We start from the raw sequence: 27,304 nt of genomic DNA on the forward strand, positions 1-27,304 counted from the left end.
TCTTGCCCGCCTCGTCCAGCAGGCATATCGGCCTATAGGCCGACGCACTCCCGGGTGCTTTGCCCTACTTGGGGAGGAGGACCAGTCTGGCCCTCCTCCACTCTGGGGGGACTACCCCCTCCCTCAGACACCCGCTGAAAACCCTGCGTGTGGCTTCGGACAAGTTTCCCTCGCCGAGGGCGAGGGTCCAGGCCCGGCCAGGAATTCCGTCGGGGCCAGGGGCTTTCCCCTTGGCCCCGAGCCTTTTCCTGGTCGCAGTGAGCTCCTCTGGACTCACCGCCAGACCCTCGTCCCAATCACCCTCCCCCAACGGAGGGGTCGGGATCATGGGGGGCCCCCTTCTGCCCTCGGAAAGAGGGCATCCAGGAACCCTTCGAGGGCCCGGCGGTCCAACGTCTCCGTTGGTGGGGGCACCCATGGGCGGATCTTCCCCATGACCCTTTTGTATGGACGCCCTCACGGATCGTCGTCCAGGGAGCTCACCATCTGCTCCCAGGCCGCTCGCTTGGCCTCGACGATGGCGACCTTGAGGGCTTTCCTGGCTCTCAGGTAGCCCTCTTTTGTCCTTGCGGCGTCCCCGCCTCGTCGCCGGGCCCGATAGTACGCCCGTCTGGCGTGGACGGAGGAGTCTCGGAGTGCCTCCAGCTCCTCCGTCCACCAGTACATGGCCCGGCGCCGGCGGGGGTGGGATTGGGGCATCGCGACGTCGCATGCCGACGCCACAATGCCCACTATTTCCCCAGCCCCATCCGTGGGGCTGGGGTCCCACTCACCTGGCCCCACATCTAGGTGCCACGTGGCCGCAAGGACGGCCGCCCGAAACCTGCCCGAATCTAGTCGATTAAGAGCCCATCTTTTGGGAAGTGGAAAGTTCCCCTCCCCTAGGCAGCGGGCCAGCACCTGTGCGGGTTTGGGGAGGCGGAGGGCCCACGCTATATGTCTGTGATCAGACAGCGATTCGCCCTCCGCCTCCACCCTCCATTCGTGGAACATCCTGGCGGCCGAGGGGCTGGCCCAGGTCAAATCTATGACCGAACTCCCCCTCGGCCGCACACAGGTGCTGGTTGAGCCTCTGTTCATTAACAGGAGGCCCAGCCCCGCTGCCCAGCCGATCACGGACTCGCCCCGAGGGTCCCTTTGCCGGGGACTGCAGCCCCACCCTTCCGAGTGGGCGTTGAAGTCCCCGGCAATCACGACAGGTCGGGGATGGCACCTACGTACCAATTCCCCGATCCTGTCGAGGATCCTCTTCACTGGGGCGAGCTCCCCGAGACCGGCCTTATTCCTGCGGTAGGGGAGATACACCCCCACCACAGTGATGGGCCCCCAATCGACCGCCACGTACGAGGACCCGTTCTCCCTAAAAGTACAGGGAGGGGTCCCCGCCGCAGGGTTCGCCACCATGGCCACCGAGCCGTCCGGGCTGCCGAACTAGTTCGGACCTGGTACCGGCACCCAGTACGGCTCGGCGACCACCCCCAGCCCGGCGCCCAGCTCGGCCATTCTCTGCAAGCAGAGATCCTGAGCCCGGGCGCCGCGGCCGAGGTTGGCCTGTAGGGCCCGGAGTAGCGTGAAGGCTAGGCCTTTCACGCCTCCTCCGGGCTGCCTACTTCAACCCCCTCCTCGTGGGAGACTTCCGACGGCTCTGCCGTCTCGGTCTCCCCGGAGGGGGTTTCGGCCGTGGTGGCCTCCATCGCGGGTGTCTCTGCAGAGACACCTTAGAGATATGGGAGCTCCCTACCTGCGTGGTTTCCTCCTCTGGGAGGTACGAGGGGGGACCAACCTGAGGGGGAGCCAGGGGCAGCGCTCCCACCGACTCCCCCCTCTCCACCGCTGCTGGGGGTGTGCCCAAGGGCTCCACCCTCCTTACCTTCGGGTCGTCTTCATCCCTATGGGCCTCCTCCTCTTCCCCTCTCCTTTTCCTTCTGGGCAGAGGTGTCGGTTCCTGGGTGGTCTCCGGTTCCCAGTCGAAATCGATGAGGTTGCCTGTTAGAACCCCTTTTCTCTCCTGGGTTTTTGCCTGTGAGGCAGTAGGAACTACTGCAGTTCCTTCTTCCTTCGGTGGGGGGGAGGCCCTTCTCCTCCTCTCCTCAGGCTTGATAGGGTCCGGTCCTCCCCTGGCGGTGGTGGTTCGGGTATCCCCCCCGCCAGTAGTTTCCTCCCCATTTGGGAGGGGGGAATCCTCGTGCAAGCCCGTCACCAAATATTCGCATCACTGATACCAATGATGTCAAAACCGAACAAGCTGCGGACAAGCGTTACTTGTAAATACCAGAGATCAACTGTTTATCAGCTCGTAGACAATTAATATGACGAGATACCCGTGGAGACCCGTGTACTTCTCTTTCGTCTTTGCGTACAATTGCGATCAATAAAAAATTTTCACGAATTGTTCGGTTTTGACATCATTGATATACGTGTGTATGTGTGTGTATATGTATACACGTACAATTGCGATATACACTTATCATGTTAGCATTGATCATTTTTATTCACGCTAAAAAGAAACAAGTATGATTATGTAAAGAATTTGTCTGCGTATTATTATACATTCTACATAGTTCTCCCTGAGATAGTAAAAATAACACACTTGAACAACCTTTACGCTCATATCACAAAGCCTGATCCACTGTGCTACTGAAGCAAATTGGTAATTCTTCTGCTATAACGATATTAACAGAAAAGACTAAACTTCAAACTGCATTTTTCAAAAACCTTTAAGATTTGCACCGTTTTTGGATAGCATTTGTTATTATTACATCAATATTATATTTTTGTAAAAGCAAAATCGCGCGGTGATTCCAAGGATGAAGATTCCTCTTGTGTGAGATATTAATTATTCATTCTTTATTAATGGGAAAAGATTTTCCTTTGGTTTAAATGTTCAAGAAAAGTTATTTGTTTTCTGAGAATCTTTCAATTTTTATGTTAGTGAAAAGTTTATAAAATTCGTAAAGAAAGAAAATTATTTTACTACCTATCTGTTCAAGAGTTGCGCATAAGAAATATTTTAACAAATCTGAATCTGAATCAGTCGACAAATTAAATTTTTCATTCAAAGAAGGTAAGCGTAAGTAAGATAAGTATAAATAATAAATTAAATATTATTCTCTCGATATAATAATAAATATTCTTTCTTTAGCTGAATCATCGAAATAAATATTCTATTATAAATTGACTTTTCGGATTACAATATTAGTTTGATTTTTCAGAGTACGCTTTCAAATTGACTCTTCGGAATACGCTGTTAAATTGACTTTTCGGAATACACTTTTAAATTGACTCTCCTGAGTATACATTTTTTAGTTGACTCTGTGGAGTACATATTTTTAATTAACTCTTCGGAGAGAAGAAAAGAGAAACATTTTATATTTTATTTAAAAAATCTTACTTTTTGCAAAAAACTGATTGATAAAGAAAAGAATAAATTCACGACCTCAACGAAGATCTTAAAAATATTACTGCAAAAAATGAAGTTGTATTATATATCATTGTACAATATTAAAACATACGCGCAATAATTATCTATAATTTGCATATATGGGCGGTTATGTAATTATAAGTAATATACAAATTATGACAAATTAATGTGGCCGTGCGTTATCTTTGTCGCGTCATTGCTAGAAATCGTCCGAACTCTCGAAATAATTTTCTTCCTGAATTATGAATATAAAGCAACGTGAAAAGAAAATCAGGAGATGAAAGGGGGGAGGCCGACGTCTGTCTTACGATAAGATCGCTGCTGGCTCGTTTCAATTTATCGTCGCGATTATCTATTCGCTGGTGGTGAGACAAAGACCGATTCTCCGTTTTTACCGAACTAATCTAGCTCGCTCGTGAACATAGCACAGAACAGAACCAAATAATTATGGACTTAGCACGGAATAGTACCAACAAATCGTGGTCATTGGCTTAGTAGTTCATGTTCATGAAAAATGGACCCAGTTGGCGCTTCGAATCAGCCAACTTTTCGATAACGCTGTAAATGCAGCCATGCCCGCTCTCAGGCTTCTCTCTGCGTTATACGGCCCATGACTCCACCTCTTCTTTCTGCTATTATAGCGTTTTTTATTGGGATGCACTGAGTGCGCATTAAGAACTCGTGGAGTTTAGGCGACACTACCCGAGTTTACCGACAGTGCAAGTTTTTTTGCACGCCCAATGAAACACTCATGACTTGATGAGTGCGCATAAGAACCGATTCGCCTCGGATTGAAAGAAAATATATGCATTAACGTAAACTTCACTATGGAACAATCAGAAGAATTAAGCATTTCTTTCAAAGTCAATAATGACATGCTCTCGTTAAAACTTCTATCAAGCGAAACAGAGTTATACAATAAAATAATGAGTAAGTATAGAATTATATAGGACTTGCATGATTTTGGATTTTGAGGTTATTCCCGTAGTATAAATAAATTGTCGGCAAAGACATATGTACTTATGTACATAATAGTTTTTGGATATTGTCTACTCGAAAAACTTGAATGCATATATAACCCCTTGTAAAGCTTGTAAAACACAATTCATTTGATATTCAAAAATATATACATAAAAGAATATTAACTGAATATTATTGATTCTTGTGTCAATTAATTTCAGATGACGATACCTACAGCATACAATATATAAAACTTGTGATTAAAAATGGATTGTGTGTTCTACATGGAAGCGAAAATCAGAAAATTGAAGAAATATCTCGAGTGATTGAAGATGAGTAAGTAAAATTTTTTTGAGATGTATTAATTGCAAGCTATCAAAATCTTCCGAAAAAGCACATTAAGAAGTTAAGAGCAAAGTTTATTTTATAAAATATAATTACCATTTTATTTTACAAGTTTACTTTAAAAAAATAAGTAAGTTTACTTTAGGGTAAACAGGAACTCTTCAGTTTCTTACATACATATATTAATTCCAAGCAATCTTATTTTTCATTATTTCTTCAAAGAATCAAAGTTCTACAGAATTCAAATGTACACAACAGAAAAAAAATTAAAAAAAAAATAAAGGGTAAGTCAGAGGACCTCTGCAACAAACTTTGACAAATTGTTTGGAAGGTCATTCTGAGTAAAAAATGTTATATGAACACAGGTCCTATTCTTAATATGTACATAGTTACAGAAGTTGTAAAATTTAGGTGACATGTACAGTTATGAAATGAATTATGCATTTATTTCTTCAAGTATCCTTGCGGACAGTTTACAGGAGTTGTTCAAAGTGTTTATTCTGAATCTGATTACACCATCACTGATTACACCATTTGATTACATTTTATTACACCATCGTAGCAGTGATTGTCAAATTCTGTCGAACATTTGAGGTCTGTAAATATTAAGAATAGGATCTATATTCATATGACATTTTTTAATCAGAATGACTTTCCAAACAATCTGTCTAAGTTTGTTGCAGAGGATCCTTACTCACCCTGTATATGGCAGTGTAAAATGTCAATATATTTTGTATTACAGAGAACAATTGATATTCTACGCGAATATTCATGGTGATAATCGCAGCAATGAAGATCAGCTATCGGAGTAGAATAAAGAAAATGAAGCACTCATGTTTGAATCCTTTGAATCACAGGAATATGATCAGAATGAATCACAATCGCAGGAGTACGATAAAAAAGGAAAGAAGAGTAGCGGTAAATCTGTTTTAATAAAGCATTTACGACTATTCATAGCACTATGATAATGTACTATAAAATATGGTATTTGTTATATTCGAGCAGAAAATTAATACGATACGAAACGAAGAATGATACGTTAATAAATATAATCTAAATATGTTATTAACAAATAAAATACATACAATATATATGTATAATAGAATATATATAAATATAATATAAATGAAATAAATATAATATGAAAAATGTAATATAAAATATAAAAGATTTTTTAAAATCTTTGACTTCACAAAATTTTTACATTATTGTAATACCTACTAATAGGTTTACTGGTGCTATAATGTAGGTGCTGTATTGTATTAATCATTAAACAACGTGATTTTCAGATTATTGGAGCAATTCAGGAACATCGTTTCTTCTCGATAAATATGAAACATATATGTCGGATATTGGTCCCATGAAAAAATTCAAAACTAAAAAATTGATGTGGGCGCAAATTTCAAAAGATATGCTGACGATGTTGGACGTATTAAAAACTCCTCTTCAAGTTGAAAATCGGTATAAAACCGTTCTCAAAAGGAAAAAAAAAGCAGTTGAGAACAACTCTAAATCAGGCAGCTCTAGAGAGGATGTACCATTCGAAGAAGAATTGCCTAAAATTGCTCATTCGGACGATAGTATTGAGCCCGAGGTGTTGCTAAATGCAAGGAGCGTTAAATATCCTAAATTGAATACAAGAATGTCGGAAGAAATCTGCAATGATAGTGCCTCTACACATTCTATTGATAGCTCACCACCGAAGACAAAAAAATCGAAACCAAGTGATATTGATAAAAGGATGGAATACTGGAAAAATAAAGAAGCGGCAAAAGAAAGACGTCACCAAGAAAAGTTGAATTTAATACGGGAGTTGTTCGCCAAACAAAAGTAGCGGGAACTAAAGTAAGATGATACAGAAACAAGCAAATATTAAAAAAAACCAAAGAAAGACTAATGTAAAATCAGCCTGAACCATATGTTAATATGAAAGTTCCTAACTAAAACGCTGGATGTGATATATAATTTTAATTATTTTTTTTTCTCTTATAATTTTGTACGTTTACTAATTGTATGTCTTTGTTTTTAATATTACTGGTTTTTAATATTAGCGTATGCATATTTTGATTTTCGCACTTTACGAAAGATATAGTACTGCTCAGACTATTAAGTATGAACCAGTATAAAATAAACTTATTGTGTTATTTAATTTTAAAACAGTGTTATTTAATTTTACAATCAAACTTTTTGAAAAAGCGTGTATGTTAAAAAATTACATGTTTATGAAATAAATAAGAGATATAATATATGAATTTTGAAAAAATAATCAATATGTACGTGTTATAAAAAAAATATGCTTTGTTTTTATATGTTTTGCTTTTTATTGGAAAGTATGTACTTATTTGCCACAAGACAAATAAACGTTTGATAATTTCATATTGTATTAATTTTTATTTCATGGAAAAAGTACATTCATCAATTGGTTTCTTTTTACTTCCCCTAATCTTCGTAATAGAGCTTCTTGTTGACCTCTGCCTTCATTATTATAATCTTCATTGTTTTCTATAACAATATCGACATCAAAGTTATCGTTGTTGTCTATGCATAAGTTATGCAAAACGCAACATGATGTAATAAATTTTGATATTTTATCAACAGTATGTAGATCAACTTCGATTAATTGTCGAAAACGACCTTTCAACAGTCCAAACGCATTCTCGATCAATACTCGAGTCGCAGACAGCATTTTATTAAATTGTTTATCCTTTGCAGACAGATTTCCGTAGTCTTTAAATGGTATAATAAGTCATTCTCTTATTGGATACGCTCCATCGCCTAGAATGTGATATTTTCCGCCTTCACATATTCCTGGCAACTCGTCGCATATATCTGATAATTTGAGTACGCGCGCATCGTGAATTTTCGACGGGATTCCTGTAAATGTATCTATAAATCTCTTTCGAGCATCACATATGCCCTGCAATGTTATCGAAGGGATGTCATGTCTATTTACATATGTCGATTTTATTTTGTGGGCTGGCGTTCGGACTTTAATGAAAGTCCCATCAATGCAGCCAAGAACTTTCGGAAATCCTGCAATCTTCAATTTTATATACATATACATTAAATAACTCATTAGAAAAACATACATAAAATACAATAAAGCTGAAACTAGTAGCAAATTCACATAAGCACTGTTTAGAACTAAAGAATAATAGAAAAATTTTTAGCATTAAATAATTAATTAACAAGAAATTGACATTTATTAAATAATAATTAAAAAACTACTGCTTTCATAATTCAGCTATGAATCGGCTGCTAGCTTTAGCTTCATTAAAATACATTAATTAAATATACATACTTGAAGGAATTCGTTTGCAGTATTTTCTTTGTCAGAAAATTTGATGACGTTTCCAGTTATATCGCATAGAAAATCCATCATTTTTTTATTTTGTCGAAAAATCGTTGTAGCGCATACTCCAAATCTTTGTGCAACATCTCTTAAGCACACTTTATTTCCTGCAAACCTATACAAATAATATTTTTGAAATCTTTTAATATTATATTATATATATATATAATATGAGTGGTGGATGAATTAAAAACTATACATGTATATGTAAAACTTACCACAAAAAAGATAAAACGTGTGATTCAGCAGAGGACGGTTTAATACCTCCGTGGCTTGTATCACCAGAATAGAACGTCGAATTTTCGAAATTATTTATAATATCATATGCTGTTGCCCTCGAAACTGGGATTTGTGACTACAACAAAATAAAAATTACTTTCTACTTTTAATTTTCACAAGCTAAATTATAACAATAACTTACGATCGTGATCGGAATATTGATGTACTATTTTGCAAAAAGTTTTTTCATTTTAGGAACAATTCGCCTTCGGATTTCGAAGAAAATACTCATTTTCATCACTGGCTGGATGAAGATGAAAGGAAATCCGAAATTATCACATACGTTTGTTCATTCAAAACATCTCTGTTCTGCGCCGCCATGTTTTGCACTCAACCGACACTATCTCTCCGAGCTCGTGCCGAATTTTGTGCACGAAAGTGCAAAAACTCGACACTACATTTTCCAATGAACACGACGCATGATTTTAATGTGCACTGAAATTCCCAATGAAACACATCGTCCACGACTAGTGCGCATTGAGTGCGCACTCATTTTCCCAATGAAAAACGCTATAAAATTGAACGGACTATCTGTCGCTTCATGCGCATCATGAGTGAATCAGAAAGCATTGTATGAATACCGGCCTTAGTTATACAAAAATTTTGTAACGATATTCTCATCTAATTATATTCATAGTTCATGGTGGCGCTCATAATCGCGCGTACAAACGCGAGCGCAGCCGCCATTTTGTCACGTTTTATTTCTAAAAACGCCTCCCCACCATATTGAAAACAACCGAAGGTCGACGCTGATCTCGATCGCAACAGAGTATTCTTTGGTTAGGTTATTGGCTACGTTTGACGTCTTCTGTTATAATAGTAAGTAAATCGTGATGATAGTTCGCTACACAATATTATGTACGTCGCATCACTATCTTGCTTTCGTGTTTTGATTCGGTTTTAAGATTCTTATATTGATTGCCGCATCTTTACCATGCGCGGTTTACGGACAAAAACGGAAGATTCGTTGTCTAAGAAGTTAATATTGTTTCCTTCGTGTTGGATGTCGTCATTCTTATCATTATCGTACATTGTACTGTCATTTATCAACGTATTATATCATTCTTCACTTTTACTCAGTATCACTTCATCCGACTTTCTTGTTCTGCTGGCCGCCAACATCATGTCCAGATCTGACAACGCAACATACACGTTGTTATAACCTCCATACTATAACCTATTATTATAACCTTAGACTTGAAACATCAACACTGCGAAATGACGGCCAATTGCCNTTTTGGATTTTGAGGTTATTTCCGTAATATAAATAAATTGTCGGCAAAGACATATGTACTTATGTACATAATAGTTTTTGGATATTGTCTACTCGAAAAACTTGAATGCATATATAACCCCTTGTAAAGCTTGTAAAACACAATTCATTTGATATTCAAAAATATATACATAAAAAGAATATTAACTGAATATTATTGATTCTTGTGTCAATTAATTTCAGATGACGATACCTACAGCATACAATATATAAAACTTGTGATTAAAAATGGATTGTGTGTTCTACATGGAAGCGAAAATCAGAAAATTGAAGAAATATCTCGAGTGATTGAAGATGAGTAAGTAAAATTTTTTTGAGATGTATTAATTGCAAGCTATCAAAATCTTCCGAAAAAGCACATTAAGAAGTTAAGAGCAAAGTTTATTTTATAAAATATAATTACCATTTTATTTTACAAGTTTACTTTAAAAAAATAAGTAAGTTTACTTTAGGGTAAACAGGAACTCTTCAGTTTCTTACATACATATATTAATTCCAAGCAATCTTGTTTTTCATTATTTCTTCAAAGAATCAAAGTTCTACAGAATTCAAATGTACACAACAGAAAAAAAAAAAAAAAAATAAAGGGTAAGTCAGAGGACCTCTGCAACGAACTTTGACAACTTGTTTGGAAGGTCATTCTAAGTAAAAAATGTTATATGAACACAGGTCCTATTCTTAATATTTACATAGTTGCAGAAGTTGTAAAATTTAGGTGACATGTACAGTTATGAAATGAATTATGCATTTATTTCTTCAAGTATCCTTGCGGACAGTTTACAGGAGTTGTTCAAAGTGTTTATTCTGAATCTGATTACTTTTATTACACCATCGTAGCAGTGATTGTCAAATTCTGTCGAACATTTGAGGTCTGTAAATATTAAGAATAGGATCTATGTTCATATGACATTTTTTAATCAGAATGACTTTCCAAACAATCTGTCTAAGTTTGTTGCAGAGGATCCTTACTCACCCTGTATATGGCAGTGTAAAATGTCAATATATTTTGTATTACAGAGAACAATTGATATTCCACGCGAATAGTCATGGTGATAATCGCAGCAATGAAGATCAGCTATCGGAGTATAATAAAGAAAATGAAGCACTCATGTTTGAATCCTTTGAATCACAGGAGTATGATCAGAATGAATCACAATCGCAGGAGTACGATAAAAAAGGAAAGAAGAGTAGCGGTAAATCTGTTTTAATAAAGCATTTACGACTATTCATAGCACTATGATAATGTACTATAAAATATGGTATTTGTTATATTCGAGCAGAAAATTAATACGATACGAAACGAAGAATGATACGTTAATAAATATAATCTAAATATATTATTAACAAATAAAATACATACAATATATATGTATAATAGAATATATATAAATATAATATAAATGAAATAAATATAATATGAAAAATGTAATATAAAATATAAAAGATTTTTTAAAATCTTTGACTTCACAAAATTTTTACATTATTGTAATACCTACTAATAGGTTTACTGGTGCTATAATGTAGACTATTGTATTAATCATTAAACAACGTGATTTTCAGATTACTGGAGCAATTCAGGAACACCGTTTCTTCTCGATAAATATGAAACATATATGTCGGATATTGGTCCCATGAAAAAATTCAAAACTAAAAAATTGATGTGGGCGCAAATTTCAAAAGATATGCTGACGATGTTGGACGTATTAAAAACTCCTCTTCAAGTTGAAAATCGGTATAAAACCGTTCTCAAAAGGAAAAAAAAAGCAGTTGAGAACAACTCTAAATCAGGCAGCTCTAGAGAGGATGTACCATTCGAAGAAGAATTGCGTAAAATTGCTCATTCGGACGATAGTATTGAGCCCGAGGTGTTGCGAAATGCAAGGAGCGTTAAATATCCTAAATTGAATACAAGAATGTCGGAAGAAATCTGCAATGATAGTGCCTCTACACATTCTACTGATAGCTCACCACCGAAGACAAAAAAATCGAAACCAAGTGATATTGATAAAAGGATGGAATACTGGAAAAATAAAGAAGCGGCAAAAGAAAGACGTCACCAAGAAAAGTTGAATTTAATACGGGAGTTGTTCGCCAAACAAAAGTAGCGGGAACTAAAGTAAGGTGATACAGAAACAAGCAAGTATTAAAAAAAACCAAAGAAAGACTAATGTAAAATCAGCCTGAACCATATGTTAATATGAAAGTTCCTAACTAAAACGTTGGATGTGATATATAATTTTAATTATTTTTTTTTCTCTTATAATTTTGTACGTTTACTAATGTATGTCTTTGTTTTTAATATTACTGGTTTTTAATATTAGCGTATGCATATTTTGATTTTCGCACTTTACGAAAGATATAGTACTGCTCAGACTATTAAGTATGAACCAGTATAAAGTAAACTTATTGTGTTATTTAATTTTAAAACAGTGTTATTTAATTTTACAATCAAACTTTTTGAAAAAGCGTGTATGTTAAAAAATTACATGTTTATGAAATAAATAAGAGATATAATATATGAATTTTGAAAAAATAATCAATATGTACGTGTTATAAAAAAAATATGCTTTGTTTTTATACGTTTTGTTTTTTATTGGAAAGTATGTACTTATTTGCCACAGGACAAATAAACGTTTGATAATTTCATATTGTATTGATTTTTATTTCATGGAAAAAGTACATTCATCAATTGGTTTCTTTTTACTTCCCCTAATCTTCGTAATAGAGCTTCTTGTTGACCTTTGCCTTCATTATTATAATCTTCATTGTTTTCTATAACAATATCGACATCAAAGTTATCGTTGTTGTCTATGCATAAGTTATGCAAAACGCAACATGATGTAATAAATTTTGATATTTTATCAACAGTATGTAGATCTACTTCGATTAATTGTCGAAAACGACCTTTCAACAGTCCAAACGCATTCTAGATCAATACTCGAGTCGCAGACAGCATTTTATTAAATTGTTTATCCTTTGCAGACAGATTTCCGTAGTCTTTAAATGGTATAATAAGCCATTTTCTTATTGGATACGCTCCATCGCCTAGGATGTGATATTTTCCGCCTTCACATATTCCTAGCAACTCGTCGCATATATCTGATAATTTGAGTACGCGCGCATCGTGAATTTTCGACGGGATTCCTGTAAATGTATCTATAAATCTCTTTCGAGCATCACATATGCCCTGCAATGTTATCGAAGGGATGTCATGTCTATTTACATATGTCGATTTTATTTTGTGGGCTGGCGTTCGGACTTTAATGAAAGTCCCATCAATACAGCCAAGAACTTTCGGAAATCCTGCAATCTTCAATTTTATATACATATACATTAAATAACTCATTAGAAAAACATACATAAAATACAATAAAGCTGAAACTAGTAGCAAATTCGCATAAGCACTGTTTAGAACTAAAGAATAATAGAAAAATTTTTAGCATTAAATAATTAATTAACAAGAAATTGACATTTATTAAATAATAATTAAAAACTACTGCTTTCATAATTCAGCTATGAATCGGCTGCTAGCTTTAGCTTCATTAAAATACATTAATTAAATATACATACTTGAAGGAATTCGTTTGCAGTATTTTCTTTGTCAGAAAATTTGATGACGTTTCTAGCTATATCGCATAGAAAATCCATCATTCTTTTATTTTGTCGAAAAATCGTTGTAGCGCATACTCCAAATCTTTGTGCAACATCTCTTAAGCACACTTTATTTCCTGCAAACCTATACAAAGTAATATTTTTTGAAATCTTTTTAATATTATATATATATATATATAATATGAGTAGTGGATGAATTAAAAACTATACATGTATATGTAAAACTTACCACAAAAAAGATAAAACGTGTGATTCAGCAGAGGACGGTTTAATACCTCCGTGGCTTGTATCACCAGAATAGAACGTCGAATTTTCGAAATTATTTATAATATCATATGCTGTTGCCCTCGAAACTGGGATTTGAACTACAACAAAAATAAAAATTACTTTCTACTTTTATTTTCACAAGCTAAATTATAACAATAAACTTACGTCGTGATCGGAATATTGATATACTATTTGCAAAAAGTTTTTCATTTTAGGAACAATTCGCCTCGGATTTCGAAGAAAATACTCATCTTCATCACTGCTGGATGAAGATGAAAGGAAATCCGAAATTATCACATACGTTTGTTCATTCAAAACATCTCTGTTCTGCGCCGCCATGTTTTGCACTCAACCGACACCATCTCTCCGAGCTCGTGCCGAATTTGTGCACGAAAGTGCAAAAACTCGACATTACATTTTCCAATGAAACACGACGCATGATTTTAATGTGCACTGAAATTCCCAATGAAACACATCGTCCACGACTAGTGCGCATTGAGTGCGCACTCATTTTCCCAATGAAAAACGCTATCAGTGTGTACTGATGCGCACTAGTGCTTCCAATCGAATTCGCTATTATTCTTTTTATATTGTCTTAAAATATAAGTTATTCAGATGAAAGAGCTCTTATTGAGGGCTCAGTAGATTGTGGTACTACGTGCGTTTGATGTGATAGTACCGTTCTTAACCTGATAATGACGACTATGCGTAAATTTACTCGGTTCCTGCAAAGGACGAGTTTTCTCAATAAAAATTATTACATGCATGAAAGTGGGCTTGTGAGGTCGTTTCGCACGATGGTGCAACAGCCGAAGTTGATGAATTTAACAAAAGCTGTCATAGTTGGTACATCCATCGGTACTGTCATAGGTGGTATTTATGCTTATTACAACATCCAGAAAAATAAGAAAAACATCAATTTGGAAGGAACAGAGCGAGAAATGATGCTGTTGAAGTATATGCCGCCTATCAAAACATCTAGAGAAGTACTTGTGTAAATTATATCAAGAAAAATTATTAATTATACTTATACGAGTATTGAGGAAACTATATCTTTCTCTTTCAGATTGTATCGGCAACACACATCCCTGGGTTGAAATTTACATTATTTCAATACCAAACATGCCCCTTTTGCTCTAAGGTAACTGAGAAGAATTTACGATTTGCATTATGCATTAATTTAATTATATTATTTTAATATTTTGATCAAAACTGAATTTATTATATCAGAATTGATATTTATCTATTGGAATATTTGAAAGATGTTTGAAATTTATAACTGAATACACTATCTTTTATATATAAATATATATTTCTCATATACATAAATATATAAAGTTTTATATATAAATTTATTAATTAACTATTACATCATACTGCTATATAAAACTAATTAAAATTTTATAGGTCAGAACTTTCTTGGATTACTATGGATTATCTTATGATATTGTAGAAGTTAATCCAGTATTTCGTAAAGAAATTAGGTGGTCTTCTTATAAAAAGGTTCCAATTCTTTTGACTAAAGAGAAGGATGACTATCGAGCTTTGAATGATAGTTCTATGATAATATCACTTGTTGCATCTCATTTACAAGATAGATCTCATACAATTGAAGATCTGACTAAATTTTATCCAAGCATAGGGATGTATGATGAAGAAGGCAACTTCAAATTTGAGATTATAAATAAGTATTTTCTTATGTTTAATGACCAGACTCCAAATAAAATAGTAATAAAGAAAACAACGTATGTAAATTTCAACTAATGGGTACAACTAACTAAATCTATACAGTTTTGTATTATCTCTTTATTTATTTTTTCTAGCGAAGAACGGAGGTGGAGGAAATGGGCAGATGATGTTTTTGTACATGTACTTTCACCAAATGTATACAGGACACTCAATGAATCCTACAAAACTTTTAGATGGTTTTCAGTTGTGAGTGTGGACTTTCTCTCTCTCTCTCTCTCTCTCTCTCTCTCTCTCTCTCTCTCTCTCTCTCTCTCTCCCTCTCTCTCTCTCCTCTCTCTCTCTCCTCTCTCTCTCTCCTCTCTCTCTCTCTCTCTCTCTCTCTCTCTCTCTCTCTCTCTCTCTCTCTCTCTCTCTCTCTCTCTCTCTCTCTCTCTCTCTCTCTCTTACTCAATTGACAGATCTGAAACTATACATTACATAATATAACAGCATAATTGAAATTAACAAAAGACAACAAATGTAATCCAAATTTATTTGATCTAGTTCGGAAATTGGGAGGAATACTTTCCAACTTGGGAACGAATACTGGTAGTGAACGTCGGTGCAATAGCAATGTGGATAATCGGAAAAAGACTTAAGAAAAGACATCGTCTTAAAGACGACGTACGACAGTCACTGTACGACGAAGCGAACTATTGGTTGCAAAATATCAACAAAAAGGGCACCACGTTTATGGGCGGTCATAAGCCTGATCTATCCGATTTGGCGGTGTATGGTATCTTGAAAAGCATCGAAGGCTGTGACGCTTTTGAAGACTTATTAGCAAACACGAAAATCGGTAACTGGTATTATGCTGTAAAAGAACAAGTTGATACGCATGCTGGAAGTGCGGAATTACGCAGATAATGCCGTTTGTCGTGCTGTGTATAGAGTTACTTATTTACATAATAAACTATAAGCACCGATACGCTTGCTAGAATTTATAATGTGTATCGTGTGTCACGTACTTAAACCGCGCAAGGTAGCTGACGGAACATGAGTCTGAAGCCCTTATTTTGAGCGTCCTGCATCTCGTCGCCGTTTGTAACGATGTAGAGTATAAATGGTTTCAAATCCGCTAAAAATAAAAAATACAATATAAATCAGTGCCTTAACGCACAATTATATATTCGATTTCAATACGATCTGTTCACTTCTCGATGCAGTTCGAAACGACAGTCCATGACTTCCGAAAATTAATCCAATCAACTTCTTTCGATAACTGCAATTCGAACTGCGAGGAAAAAAATGTCCGAACCATAAAAATAGCGAAACCGCATTTGAGTGAACTCACATGTTTTAGTGATGAATGCATTTCCACAAAACCTATCTGTATTAGTTGGCACGCCGTTTTCACGCGGATCGGGTATAATCACGAAATCCTCCGTGCAGCTATCGCCAGATTCCGCTACCAAATCTGTACCTGTTGAAGCAATAATTAAACACTCTAGGCGGATCAGGAAGTATTCAACGATTATATTCGATAGCATATGTAATTCGCTAAATTTATAACTCTTACAGAAAAATTGCTCTTTAATACCGAGATCGCAGTCCAGGAATTATTGCCAACGATCGTCATCGTATCTTTACCTATTATGTCCGGATCAAAGGATCCTGTGTCCCCAGAAACGGAAAAGGAGAATCTGTCCACTTGCGACCACTCGATGTTGCAATAACCCAGAGCCATTCTGATACACACGCCATAACGATGATTTACCATTTGTCGCGTCCCGATCTGAGGAGCTGAAACGATTCCTCGGTGAAACCGGTCGTTCGGAATTTGCTGTAACGTTCAATCGACGCATACCTCGAACATTTTCCGTTGTGCCAAAGTTGAAGCTCATTACGACACCCGAGACGGTTTTGTGATACTGCAGACACCCGTTTGGAGCTGAAACGAAGAAACGGAGTTATCGCAGTTTCGTATGGACTTTCCGAATTAATAACGATGGTATTCGCGCACCTCTGCAGACGGAATCGCACGGTATTTGTTGAATCCGTATGTTCCATCGCCGATCGAATGCGTAATCCGCGTTGGTGTCGACGGATATCATGATCGGAGTCGCTCCGTTGAAGTCGACATACACTGAAACGATCGCGATTGTTAACGTCATTGAGAATAAGTCGACATATAATCTAATTAATATACACCACATATAGAATCAATTGCCGTTGGAAAATTGGCTGTTAACAGAGAACTGATTGAGAATCGCCAATTAAGCTTTCGTGTGACTAACGTGTAACTCTGCGCGGATTTGCGCATGAATTTTACATGGGCCTATTTACCGTGTTGATTAGTATTATCACCGCATATTCTCGGCACCGTGGACGAGCCTCCGGACACCAGGAGGACGTCGAAATCACACCACCCAGTGGCGTTGGGCTGAGCGAGGGTTGCTTCTAAAAAGTCCAACCGCAGCTGCAAACGTAAAAGATAGAGAAGTGGACTCGACTTCTCAAGTCCTCGCGCTCTTCAAGTCTCTCGCGCATCTTACCTGGCATATGTGGGGATTGCAGCGTTGGACGGTGATCGTGCAGCGTTCTCCCCCTCGATAAGTGATGGGATAATTCGGGCTCACAAAGTACGTGTTGTTCACGTTGGTGGTGGAGCCGCAGGATCTCTGGACTATCACGAAACAACAGGGTCTTACTTTCTCATGACATGTCGCTTTGTTTCATGCTACTCACATACGCAACAAATGCCCAGTCCGTTGGCGCATGATCCCGAGGGGATGCCTCCGAAATTCATGCATTCTCGCCTCGTAAAGCAGGTGCCGTTCAGGCGACTCTCAGCGCTCGATAAGCACTGGGAGTTGGCGAAACGCACGACACTGAACAGAGGAAAGACTACACAGAGATATAAGGCGTTTAAAACGTTTTCAAACCAACTCGTCAACATCTGAAGATCTCATTAAATCCAGAGATGCTTACACCTTCCTTGTTGACTGGAGCGAAAGTCGAGCGCTTTGGTCTCCGAAACAACATCATCTTTCAGGGGCTGGCCCCAATCAGCAGTCTGAACGCTCACGAGAGGCACAACAGCAAAGCAACCGGTTAAAAGTAGGCTGATCATGTCTGGTGATGTGACTGACTTGGAGAATTGCATTCTGGCCGTCGACGGGTTCCGATAACGGAACGTATACGCCAAACGATCGTGGCAATTAGCGAGCGGTTGACACCTCGAGTTTGCTGTCCGCTTAACTGTACGATTCTTACGTGCTATGCGCGGGATGAGCAGTCGCTTCTTCTACGAATGATACAGTGAATGAGGGTAACGAATCGAGAAAGTAAAAAGAGAGAGGAAAAAGGGAGAAAGAGGCGTCTTATACGATTATAAAAATCTTCATGTGAAAAAGCAATTAATCTATTATCGTCTCGACAAAATGCTGTACAAAAGCATAATAGTGGTTCGAGACACAGCGATAGAATTTATAACAATTCGATATAAGTACACGTGATCTACAAGGAATTTGAACTCCTGAACTCCCCGCATGATGCTTCAACCTGCCGGAGTGCTTGCCGTTCGACAAAATGGACAGTGTCCGTGTCGCAGTAATGCTAATTCGTAGTCGTCCGAGTGAAACAACTGAAATGTATCACTAAGTTACATATACTAAAATTCTGTAAAGCTCTGACTAAGCAACGTTGTTCGCGCGACTCACCTTTAAGCAGCACTTGCACAGGCTGACCTGAAGGTCGGGTAAGAGATTTCGAAAGTATCTGGTCTTGAAGGGCTTCGGCCATTTGATGATTATCACAGTGGATGGATCCATACTTTTCAACACTCTCCTGCCCACGGTTATCGTAGGGTTGTTGGCCTTCTCCTGCGGGAAAAAAGAAGTCGTTTTTTGATAGAGATAGACATAATTTACTTAGAAAGAACTATATCGATATTCAATCAAACGAAAATATTTTTCTAAGTTTTTCTTTTTTAAAATTTTGCTTTGTTTTTGAATTTGATTTTTTTCAAAAAATTCATCAATTTTTCTTCCTTCAAAAATTGCGGTCGGCCTGCAATTTCCCTTTAACATAAAATGTCCTACTTAATTAGTTCTTTAATATTTGTCGTCTTTAGAAAGATTCTTTTAATATTTTTCGTCTTTAGAAAGAAGACAATTTGTGCAATTGTTGATTCCATTGTGCTAATTATACCTCGAATCTCATTAAGCGAACAGTGAACAGGTCGGCCTCGTTAGAAGTCACGGTGAATTGATCGGTCATTGCAGTATCATCGGCAGACGGTAACGGCTCCTCTATCAGTTTTTCTGCTTCCTCGTCTGTAATATTGTCCTCCAGTTCGAATTCAACCAGCGGCAGGATTTCTACAAATACAGGAGTTTTACGAATGTTTTACGAAGAATCTCAAAATTGCACGGATTGCGATCACTTGAAATCACTCACCGAACATGACGAAAGAATGTTGGAACTTCAGGCCGCACTGCGTGCAATTACTACCGGAGACGTTGTTTGTCGGCAACAACGGATTGAAAGTGGAACATTTGTAGCACAGTGGCAGCAATTCTTCCGGATCGCGATACGAGTAAGACCTGGCGGCCAACGTGGACGTCTCTACTTGCGCCAAGAGATTCGCAGGGATTCTCATCGCGCGCAGCTGATCCAGCAGCTGCATCATCAACTTATTTGCTCCCAATATTCGAGCTTGCTTCACTAGACTATACATTATCGTCAGCTTTGACACACCTTCCAGACGTATGCTCTGCGTCTTCATCAATAAGTATCTCGAGATGTTAAATAATGCCTCCGGCATCAGCGATGTGAAGGGTTCTTCCTGAAATAGATCAACTCGATGAAAAAAACGAACGAGAGAACATATACCGAAAAAAGTATACTGTGTGTTATATCGGCCGCCATAGTCGTACCAAATATTTGTGTACTTCATGATATGCGTAATAGATGTCTGCTTTGTCGGAGTAGTTGAGGAACATCGTTTTGATTTCGTCTGTGCTTTTCGTTAAGTTCAAACTCAACTGCGACAATAGCCAGTAGAAATAAGAGGCGTCGCGGAATCTTTTCTCCACGACAGCGTTGTTAGCCAGCATTGTGAGCACCATTATGGATTCCTCCGGTTGTCCGGCCATTTGGAACGCTAGCAAATGCAACAAGAGACGCAAACATTAACGTCTAAACCGATACATATTGTCACGTTGAGAAATACCTTCTTGAGCTTCAGAGAACCGTCCAGTCTCCGCTAACCATCGCGCGTATGGTCCGTATACTCGCGATTTCAGCTTCGGATTCCTCTCCGCAAGTTCGAAAGCCTCAGGCCACGCCTGCGCGTCCACGAGCACGTCGGCGACGTCGGGATCATCTCCGAGCCGACTGAAGATCTCAGCTGCGCCATGCGAGGCGCCCAGTTGCTTCAGTTTCTTAGCAATCATTGATAGGTTGTCGCGGTCAGCCTTGTCCAATTGTCTACCCACTTTGATCAGCATGTCGATCCAACCGTATTCTGCGATGATGCTGATGGCACGGTCGATGTCACCTGCGGAGAGGAACATTTCGGCAGCAGCGCGCGGCTCGCCCAGGCTTTTCGCCCACTCGGCCCGCCGTCGTAGCAACACTGTGCGATCCTGAAGGTAAAAAGCTACTTGATTTTACATGTTTCGCCCGAGTTGAAGCTTAAAGCGTTCGTTTGAAGGCAACCTGCGTATTGCCAGATGCTATAAACTCCTGAGCAATGTCGAACATCCGCAAGTCGGAATACATATCCAAAGCGTACTGCTGCAAGCCAGCTTTCTGGTAGAGCTTCGCTGCATCGCGAAGTCTGCCCATGGCGGCAGCGGCGGTGGCCATGCAAGCCTCTCGTCCCCATTCACCTGACTTCAGCTTCTCCTCCACCTCCGATACGATCTCTATGTAGCGCAGCTTCTTCACTCGCGCGAAAGCCGAGTATGCGATGTTCAATTCCAAATTGTCCAAACATGCTGTTCCCAAAGCGAGCCAGTCCGATTCCGCCACGCCTAAGCACGCTATATCGTAGGCGTGATTGTACAAACCGATGTCCAGATATTGGTACATGAACAACGACAGCGGCACCTGCAAATTGGTATAACGTATAAATGGCGAAAATGTACCAGTATTAATTATTAACTCAAAATCTTACGTGGTTTTATATGTTATCGTCAGACATCCTATATTTAATGTTTTGTTATATTTAATATTCGTGTTTTATTATATAAAAATATAATAAGTATATTTATATGAATGTAATCTTTAACCACGACAGTTTGCTTACTTCCAACGTGACGATGGACGAGCCGTTCAGGCAATACAACTTCGAGCCGTTGTGGCCCACCACGAAGCCGGAGAACTTCTGCCTGTACTCGGAGAAATTCGCCACTTTAATCGCGAGGTAATTGTTGCCCGCGAAGCACATGATGTCCTCGAAGGCGATGTTAAACGCCACGCTATTGACATTCTGGAATTCCTGCAATTTTTCGCCTGTGCACAGGTCGAACACGGAGAGAATACCAGCTTCGCTGACCACCGCCATCTTTTCTTTCAAGGAGCTGATGTCCAGGCATCGCACGGAGTCCTCGATTTTCGTCACGTGCGCGGGAAATGGATTATCTAGATATATTTTCATCACGTGGCCAGTCTTCAAGCCTAACGTCGGATTTGCGTTTGTTTTATTCATTTACGCGTTAACTTGGAAACGTAACGACACATTCTTCGAAGTTCACCAACCGGTTATCAGGCATTCCTGTCCGGCGGGTCCGCCAGCCACTTTGATGTACATGATGAGTCCATCCAGTATCCATTCTCTCTCTATTATCCCAGTGAATGAGAGACTCTGCAGTCGCCTTTCCAGGCATAGAATTAGATTGTTCGATGTAACAACCAACAGATTGCAGTTCAACATTTGGTTGAGTTTTTCTCGTATCCTGTAGTGCATTCCGTCGCTCGTACCGGATGGTTCGTAGATGATCACACGCTCCGGTAATTGCACAGCTAGTCGGTTTCGGTAAACTGCGATGCGACATACCTGAGATTTATATAGCATGAATAATGCTGTGCAATCGTTTAAACACCAATACCAGACATCAACGTCATTTCTTGGAGAATTGTTACACGCACCAGATCTTTACATTTAATTCGAACTTTTTGATTCGTGATTAAATGTTGTATGATTACGTCGGTCATGTTCTCTCTATAGGCGTACCTGTCCCCGTACAGGCCATGCACAACGTTCCAGGACAATTGCAAATATGTTATCGTACCATCCTGAGAACCGAGCGCCTATAAAATATATGCTGAATATAATGAATTGTAAGAAGCAGTCTATGATAAATAACACATTGTGACTCACAACGTGCGAAGCAGTCGGATGAATAGCGCAGCTCCACACCCACGACGAGAAGCTACAACCTACAGTAACCAGTTGTATACCATCATGCGTCATCAACAAGCATTGTTTGTTACTGCCGCAAACGAGAAGATATTGGCCTTCTGGGAAGTGAACGATTTTTAACGGTATGAAACCGAGCGATCTTTCTTTTCTAACAGCTTCTCCACCAATAGTGTAAAATGAGATCACTCCATTCCACTCGGCGATGCAGAGGATGTCTGTAGAGTCATCACTAAAAGGTATCATCAATGGCATCACATAAAACGTTCTTATTTAATTATTTTATAAATATTAGTTACATCTGTATTACATTGTTAATTACCGTAAAGGATTCCATGACAAACTCCAGATTGGTACTCCAAGCTGTCGTTCGATCTTTGTTTTCTCTTCACCATTCTAGAAAAACTACAGATGTCTTATTGTGTTAATTAAAAATATCTAAAATAGAATACATTGAAAATACTCTTTATAAGTAATGTACTTTGTTTCTTATGGATACATGTCCAGTTGCAAGACCAAGAGCTAAGTATTGTCCATCTTTTGTCCATGCACAACAATTGACTCTCCCTCCAGATTTGAGCTTCTGCACAGCTTTCTGTTCCGCAGACCAAAAGGCAATGTCTGAGAGAGAACAGCTGAGCAGCTGATGTGAGACAGGATTAAACTGCATTGACTGTACAGCCTCATTGTGTCTGAACAAGGTAAAAAAAAAAAAATATTAAAAGCTTTTCTATCAAATATATCAGAGATGTACAACTTACGAATATTTTAATATTCCTTCTAGCTTTGAAGTCCAGATAATAACACTCTTGTCTGCACTTCCTGATGCAAACTTTTTACCATCCTTAGCATAACATACACAATACACTGTATCTTTATGACCTGAAAAGTATGGGGAGAAAAGGGAGAAAATTAAAATATATTTCAAAAATATAATATTTACAATAATTTTCCACATTTTTGGTTCCAGTTAAAGAGAAAATGAAAGATATTAGATTATACCATTACATAATTTATTTCCATATTAACTACTAAATATATACAAAAGAAAAATTACCTTTCAATGGTTGAATCAAAGCACCATCATTGGTCTCATATACAAGCACCTGATTGCCAGATGCAACAACTAACTGTGTACCATCTGGATTAAAGCAAAGATCATATATACTGAAATAATATTATCATATAGTATTTGTCAAGTATATTAATATGAATACTGCTATCAAGAATATATAGCATCTATTCTAGTATAAGCAGATTTACTAAATTATTGTAAAGCAAATAGTAAAATATGAAATCAACAAATACAAATATTTGCAGATTGATTTGTAACACACAATAAATTATAATCGTCCATAAACGATTTTTTCATAAAACTTTACCATTGATCTGACTTGTCTTGCACCTTGTCGACCCATGCTGGATGTGCTCTCATTCTGTTACATTCAACAGATTGTTTATTATTGGATTAACGTAACAATATCTTGTGCCATACACGGATTTGTTTTGTGTCCATATGGTTACCAAGGAAACGGCGGTCAAGGGTAAAATAGTGCGTTCTAAAAAGATACAATACAATGAAAATAGGTGCAATACAATGGCCGCGTTCAGTAGAACAAAATGATCAGAGAGCGCTTAGTGATTATTGTCTGTGATTGGAGCATTCTTTTAGATTCTTCATAGACCCAGAAGTATTTATCAATCAGGATCGAGATTCAGTGGAAAATCTAGTAATGTTGTCCAACTGTTGAGTCTACTGAATGCAGCCAATGGCTGCATTCAGAAAACAACGGTTACACAACGGTTGAGTAATTCGTCAACGTTATTGGTCTGAAAGTAAGGATCTAACAGTAAGGACCAATAGTTACTAAGCGCTCAGTGAGCGCTTTGTTTTCTGAACGCAACCACTCCGATGTCCAATGTCCGACATAAGGTGCATTCAGTGGATGCATCCAGAACCACGAATGCTCACTGAGCGCTCAATGAGCTTTTACATTTGATTGGTATATTCTTTTAGATTTAAGAATATACACCAATCAGATACAAGAGCTCACAATGAGCATTCGTGGTTCTGGATGCACCCAGAGGTAAAGTGGAGGGGATAACGTTGGTACCAACGAAAATCTCTGCACGATATAATTTTAGTTTCTGTAGATTAGTACCACTGTTGAAGTAGTAAGTCTGTTAGTTTGCGTTTTGACAGGTGTGCGCGCATGTAAATAATACTGTACAACTATTATATATAAAAACGTAAATATAAAATATATTGTATTGGGTTGGCAACTAAGTGATTGCGGATATTGTCGACAGATGGATTTTACACTTTCTTTTGTTTCGTTAACGTGTTCAAAGTACCTAACCTATATTTTTTTTATTGTTTGGACTTCTACCTTTCATTTAATACAAAAATTATATCGATTAGTTCTTTAGTTTTGTTTTTATCCCAATTTAAAAATGGAAGAGCAAGACGTGCACTTCAGACATATTTAATTGTATTATTTCCGAAAAGGCAAGAACGCATCGCAAACATACAAGAAGTTATGTGCCGTATATGGGAATGAAGCCTTGAAAGAAAGACAGTGTCAAAATTGGTTTGCCAGATTTCGTTCTGGTGATTTTTCATTGAAAAATGCTTAACGATTTGGCCGTCCAGTTGAAGTCGATGAGACCCATATCAAGGCCATTATCGATTCAGATCGTCATAGCACAACACATGATATTGCAGAGAAGCTTAATGTATCGCATACATGTATTGAAAAAAATTTTAAAAAGCAAATTTAAAATTTTGAATTTTCATTCTTATTTAAAATCCGCAATCACTTAGTTGCCAACCCAATAGTATTTCATTAAAATAAAATTAAGTAAAAATGACAAGTAAATGGAAACCTAAAATACGTAATAAGTGAGATAAATAAGTGAGAATATAAATAATAAAATAATAAGTGAGCATACAAAGTGAACAAGAGACAAAAATAATAAATATTGTATTTACATAAATTGTGTGTGTGTGTGTGTGTATGTGTGTGTGTGTGTGTGCATGTGTGTGTGTGTGTGTGTGTAAGTAGATAAACAATAATTATATGTAATTAAATAATTTTAATTTTTCACTGTTTTGACATGTCACAGTAAATATTACTTGTTGAAGCATAGTTCTTCGCACTGGAATCAATTTACCTTCATTGTCATCAACAAATATATGTCAGATAAGTAATTTATATTTACATAAGATAAAAAATTAAATATTCATGTGCTGTTTATAATTGTAGATGTTGTTAAATTGATTCTTCCCTTGGATTTAATTTTTGTTCCAGTTTCCTAGCTATGTACGCATTTGCAAAATGTTAGTAGAGAATAATTATCGTGGAATAAGGTTGCCAAATTCCAAGCCTTGATGAACATCACTGACGGTTATAGCATCGTTCTTCGTACCTGGATCAATTTGCCATCATTGTCATCTGTGGAATGAAATTCATGCATGATGAGAGAAGTGTAAGCAAGGAAACTAGAGAGATATAAATCAAGGATAAACAATTATATCGGATAAGTAGTTTATATTTACATAAGATAAAAGATAAAATATTTATGTCCATGCTGTTTATAATTGTACATGTTGTTGAACCGATTCTTTCTTTTGAATTTTTTTTTCAATTTTCTAACAATCCATATGCTCGCTGAAAGTTGATATCCAGAGAATAATTTACTGTGGAATAAGGTTGCCAAATTTTGAAGGTACTGTGTCCTAGTTATAAACAGAAGTTGAAATTACATTCTGATGTCAAATATCCGTCACCAGCAAAGCCATGACAGATTGACGAGAGCAGGTTTGTAAAATTGATGTTTACTGTTATTTTTTATCGACGCTTTCTATATAGATATATTCGATGTTTATTACCATCTTGTTGAGTGTACTGAATCATATGTTTTTATCTTTCAGCTTTTATCTTTCAAATAGGATTTGTTGCCAATACTTGCCTTTACAAATATGGTTATTAGGATTTGAGATCTGGTACAGAAATATATAGTTTCTCCAAAAATTGAGGATCAGTTTTTAAAAGAAATATCTGTAGCAAAATAAAAGTCATGTATTATAAGTAGATGTATAAGCCATGAGAAGTCAGATAATCGCAAGTTTGTGCAACAAGAAGGAAAATTAAAAGAAGAATAAAAAAATTAAGAACGTGTTTATAAATTTATTTCTCTTCCTATTAATTCTGACAGTTCGTATAAAATTAATAACATATCTATGTTTGTATTATTATTTATTTTGCTTCAAATTTTTTGTAATTTTTCTTCTTTTTCCTTTAAAATATTATTCTCAGATCTTGACCAAAATACTGGGTGATTGATAATACTGTGTATATTTTTTTGATGGTTTGCCAAGTTTGCTGTAAACAATACTTAATTATAAAAACATTACAAATATTCTGAAAATAAGTGTAACACTGTGTACAAATACCTAAAAATGCGACGATTGTAGAATGTTTATTCAGTTTTTCTTTGAGTTCTCTGTTATGTCGCTCTGATATATTATTAGTTTTATGTAATTGTTTATATACACAGAACGACTCGGGTTTACAACCGTTAAGCCATGTTCTTTTATAATAATTAAGAAATGGCTTAATATATTTGCAAAAATAATATATTGGCAAAAATAATTGTTGAAATTGTAATGAAGCCTTCCTCTATTCTAAGGTTCAG

At 37.5% G+C, this 27,304-nt stretch overlaps 6 protein-coding genes across 10 annotated transcripts; 3 read left to right on the top strand and 3 right to left on the bottom strand.

The window, feature by feature from the left end:
- The first annotated feature begins 4,026 nt into the window (after positions 1-4,026).
- On the top strand, positions 4,027-6,566 carry LOC112589304 (uncharacterized). Of its 5 annotated transcripts, none has more exons than XR_003113437.1 (4): positions 4,033-4,351; positions 4,603-4,717; positions 5,469-5,644; positions 5,732-5,750. XR_003113437.1 is itself a non-coding variant. In XM_025301934.1 (4 exons), the coding sequence occupies exons 3-4, from the start codon at positions 5,560-5,562 to the stop codon at positions 6,558-6,560; spliced, it is 630 nt and encodes a 209-aa protein (XP_025157719.1). In that variant the 5' UTR covers positions 4,048-4,351; positions 4,603-4,717; positions 5,469-5,559; the 3' UTR covers positions 6,561-6,566. The 5 variants fall into 5 exon arrangements, 3 of the variants coding, with proteins under 3 accessions (XP_025157720.1, XP_025157721.1, XP_025157719.1); XR_003113436.1 differs by lacking the exon at positions 5,732-5,750 and adding an exon at positions 6,016-6,538 and having other exon boundaries at positions 4,034-4,351; XM_025301934.1 differs by lacking the exon at positions 5,732-5,750 and adding an exon at positions 6,016-6,566 and having other exon boundaries at positions 4,048-4,351.
- Positions 6,567-9,792: 3,226 nt separating this feature from the next.
- On the top strand, positions 9,793-11,757 carry LOC112589305 (uncharacterized). Its single transcript, XM_025301937.1, has 3 exons — positions 9,793-9,928; positions 10,648-10,823; positions 11,191-11,757. Exons 2-3 carry the CDS (start codon positions 10,739-10,741, stop codon positions 11,733-11,735), a joined length of 630 nt encoding a protein of 209 aa, XP_025157722.1. The 5' UTR covers positions 9,793-9,928; positions 10,648-10,738; the 3' UTR covers positions 11,736-11,757.
- Positions 11,758-12,271: 514 nt separating this feature from the next.
- LOC112589302 (putative nuclease HARBI1) lies at positions 12,272-13,719 on the bottom strand. Its single transcript, XM_025301933.1, has 4 exons — positions 13,675-13,719; positions 13,472-13,607; positions 13,201-13,366; positions 12,272-12,940 (listed from the first exon to the last, which is right to left on the bottom strand). Exons 3-4 carry the CDS (start codon positions 13,279-13,281, stop codon positions 12,557-12,559), a joined length of 465 nt encoding a protein of 154 aa, XP_025157718.1. The 5' UTR covers positions 13,282-13,366; positions 13,472-13,607; positions 13,675-13,719; the 3' UTR covers positions 12,272-12,556.
- A 485-nt stretch (positions 13,720-14,204) lies between these two features.
- Positions 14,205-16,263, top strand: Su(P) (prostaglandin E synthase Su(P)). Its single transcript, XM_011149563.3, has 5 exons — positions 14,205-14,495; positions 14,576-14,650; positions 14,917-15,254; positions 15,333-15,444; positions 15,742-16,263. The coding sequence occupies exons 1-5, from the start codon at positions 14,205-14,207 to the stop codon at positions 16,102-16,104; spliced, it is 1,179 nt and encodes a 392-aa protein (XP_011147865.1). The 3' UTR covers positions 16,105-16,263.
- On the bottom strand, positions 16,206-18,398 carry LOC105188223 (uncharacterized). Its single transcript, XM_083287593.1, is given in 9 exon segments — positions 16,206-16,315; positions 16,532-16,660; positions 16,828-17,012; positions 17,014-17,128; positions 17,201-17,323; positions 17,524-17,692; positions 17,733-17,863; positions 17,926-18,084; positions 18,169-18,398. Coding segments are annotated over 9 exon segments (1,296 nt in total). The 5' UTR covers positions 18,344-18,398.
- A 187-nt stretch (positions 18,399-18,585) lies between these two features.
- On the bottom strand, positions 18,586-24,188 carry Oseg1 (intraflagellar transport protein Oseg1). Its single transcript, XM_011149565.3, has 16 exons — positions 23,989-24,188; positions 23,664-23,773; positions 23,368-23,488; positions 23,088-23,298; positions 22,929-23,002; positions 22,568-22,838; positions 22,336-22,497; positions 21,946-22,243; positions 21,494-21,864; positions 20,902-21,294; positions 20,414-20,828; positions 20,118-20,344; positions 19,639-20,026; positions 19,390-19,559; positions 18,900-19,061; positions 18,586-18,823 (listed from the first exon to the last, which is right to left on the bottom strand). The coding sequence occupies exons 1-16, from the start codon at positions 24,039-24,041 to the stop codon at positions 18,737-18,739; spliced, it is 3,513 nt and encodes a 1,170-aa protein (XP_011147867.1). The 5' UTR covers positions 24,042-24,188; the 3' UTR covers positions 18,586-18,736.
- Positions 24,189-27,304: the final 3,116 nt, after the last annotated feature.

Source organism: Harpegnathos saltator, unplaced genomic scaffold, assembly GCF_003227715.2.
Source record: "Harpegnathos saltator strain DR-91 unplaced genomic scaffold, Hsal_v8.6 scaffold46, whole genome shotgun sequence".
Lineage (NCBI taxonomy): Eukaryota > Metazoa > Arthropoda > Insecta > Hymenoptera > Formicidae > Harpegnathos > Harpegnathos saltator.

Coding starts and splice junctions, on each gene's coding strand:
- LOC112589304 (XM_025301934.1), top strand. CDS start 5,560: ATGTTTGAATCCTTTGAATCACAGGAATATGATCAGAATGAATCACAA. Junction 5,645..6,015: donor AAAAGGAAAGAAGAGTAGCG/GTAAATCTGTTT, acceptor CGTGATTTTCAG/ATTATTGGAGCAATTCAGGA.
- LOC112589305 (XM_025301937.1), top strand. CDS start 10,739: ATGTTTGAATCCTTTGAATCACAGGAGTATGATCAGAATGAATCACAA. Junction 10,824..11,190: donor AAAAGGAAAGAAGAGTAGCG/GTAAATCTGTTT, acceptor CGTGATTTTCAG/ATTACTGGAGCAATTCAGGA.
- LOC112589302 (XM_025301933.1), bottom strand. CDS start 13,281: ATGATGGATTTTCTATGCGATATAGCTAGAAACGTCATCAAATTTTCT. Junction 12,941..13,200: donor CTGCAAACGAATTCCTTCAA/GTATGTATATTT, acceptor ATAAAATTGAAG/ATTGCAGGATTTCCGAAAGT.
- Oseg1 (XM_011149565.3), bottom strand. CDS start 24,041: ATGAGAGCACATCCAGCATGGGTCGACAAGGTGCAAGACAAGTCAGAT. Junction 23,774..23,988: donor CAAGACAAGTCAGATCAATG/GTAAAGTTTTAT, acceptor ATATTATTTCAG/TATATATGATCTTTGCTTTA. Junction 19,560..19,638: donor ACATTCTTTCGTCATGTTCG/GTGAGTGATTTC, acceptor CTGTATTTGTAG/AAATCCTGCCGCTGGTTGAA.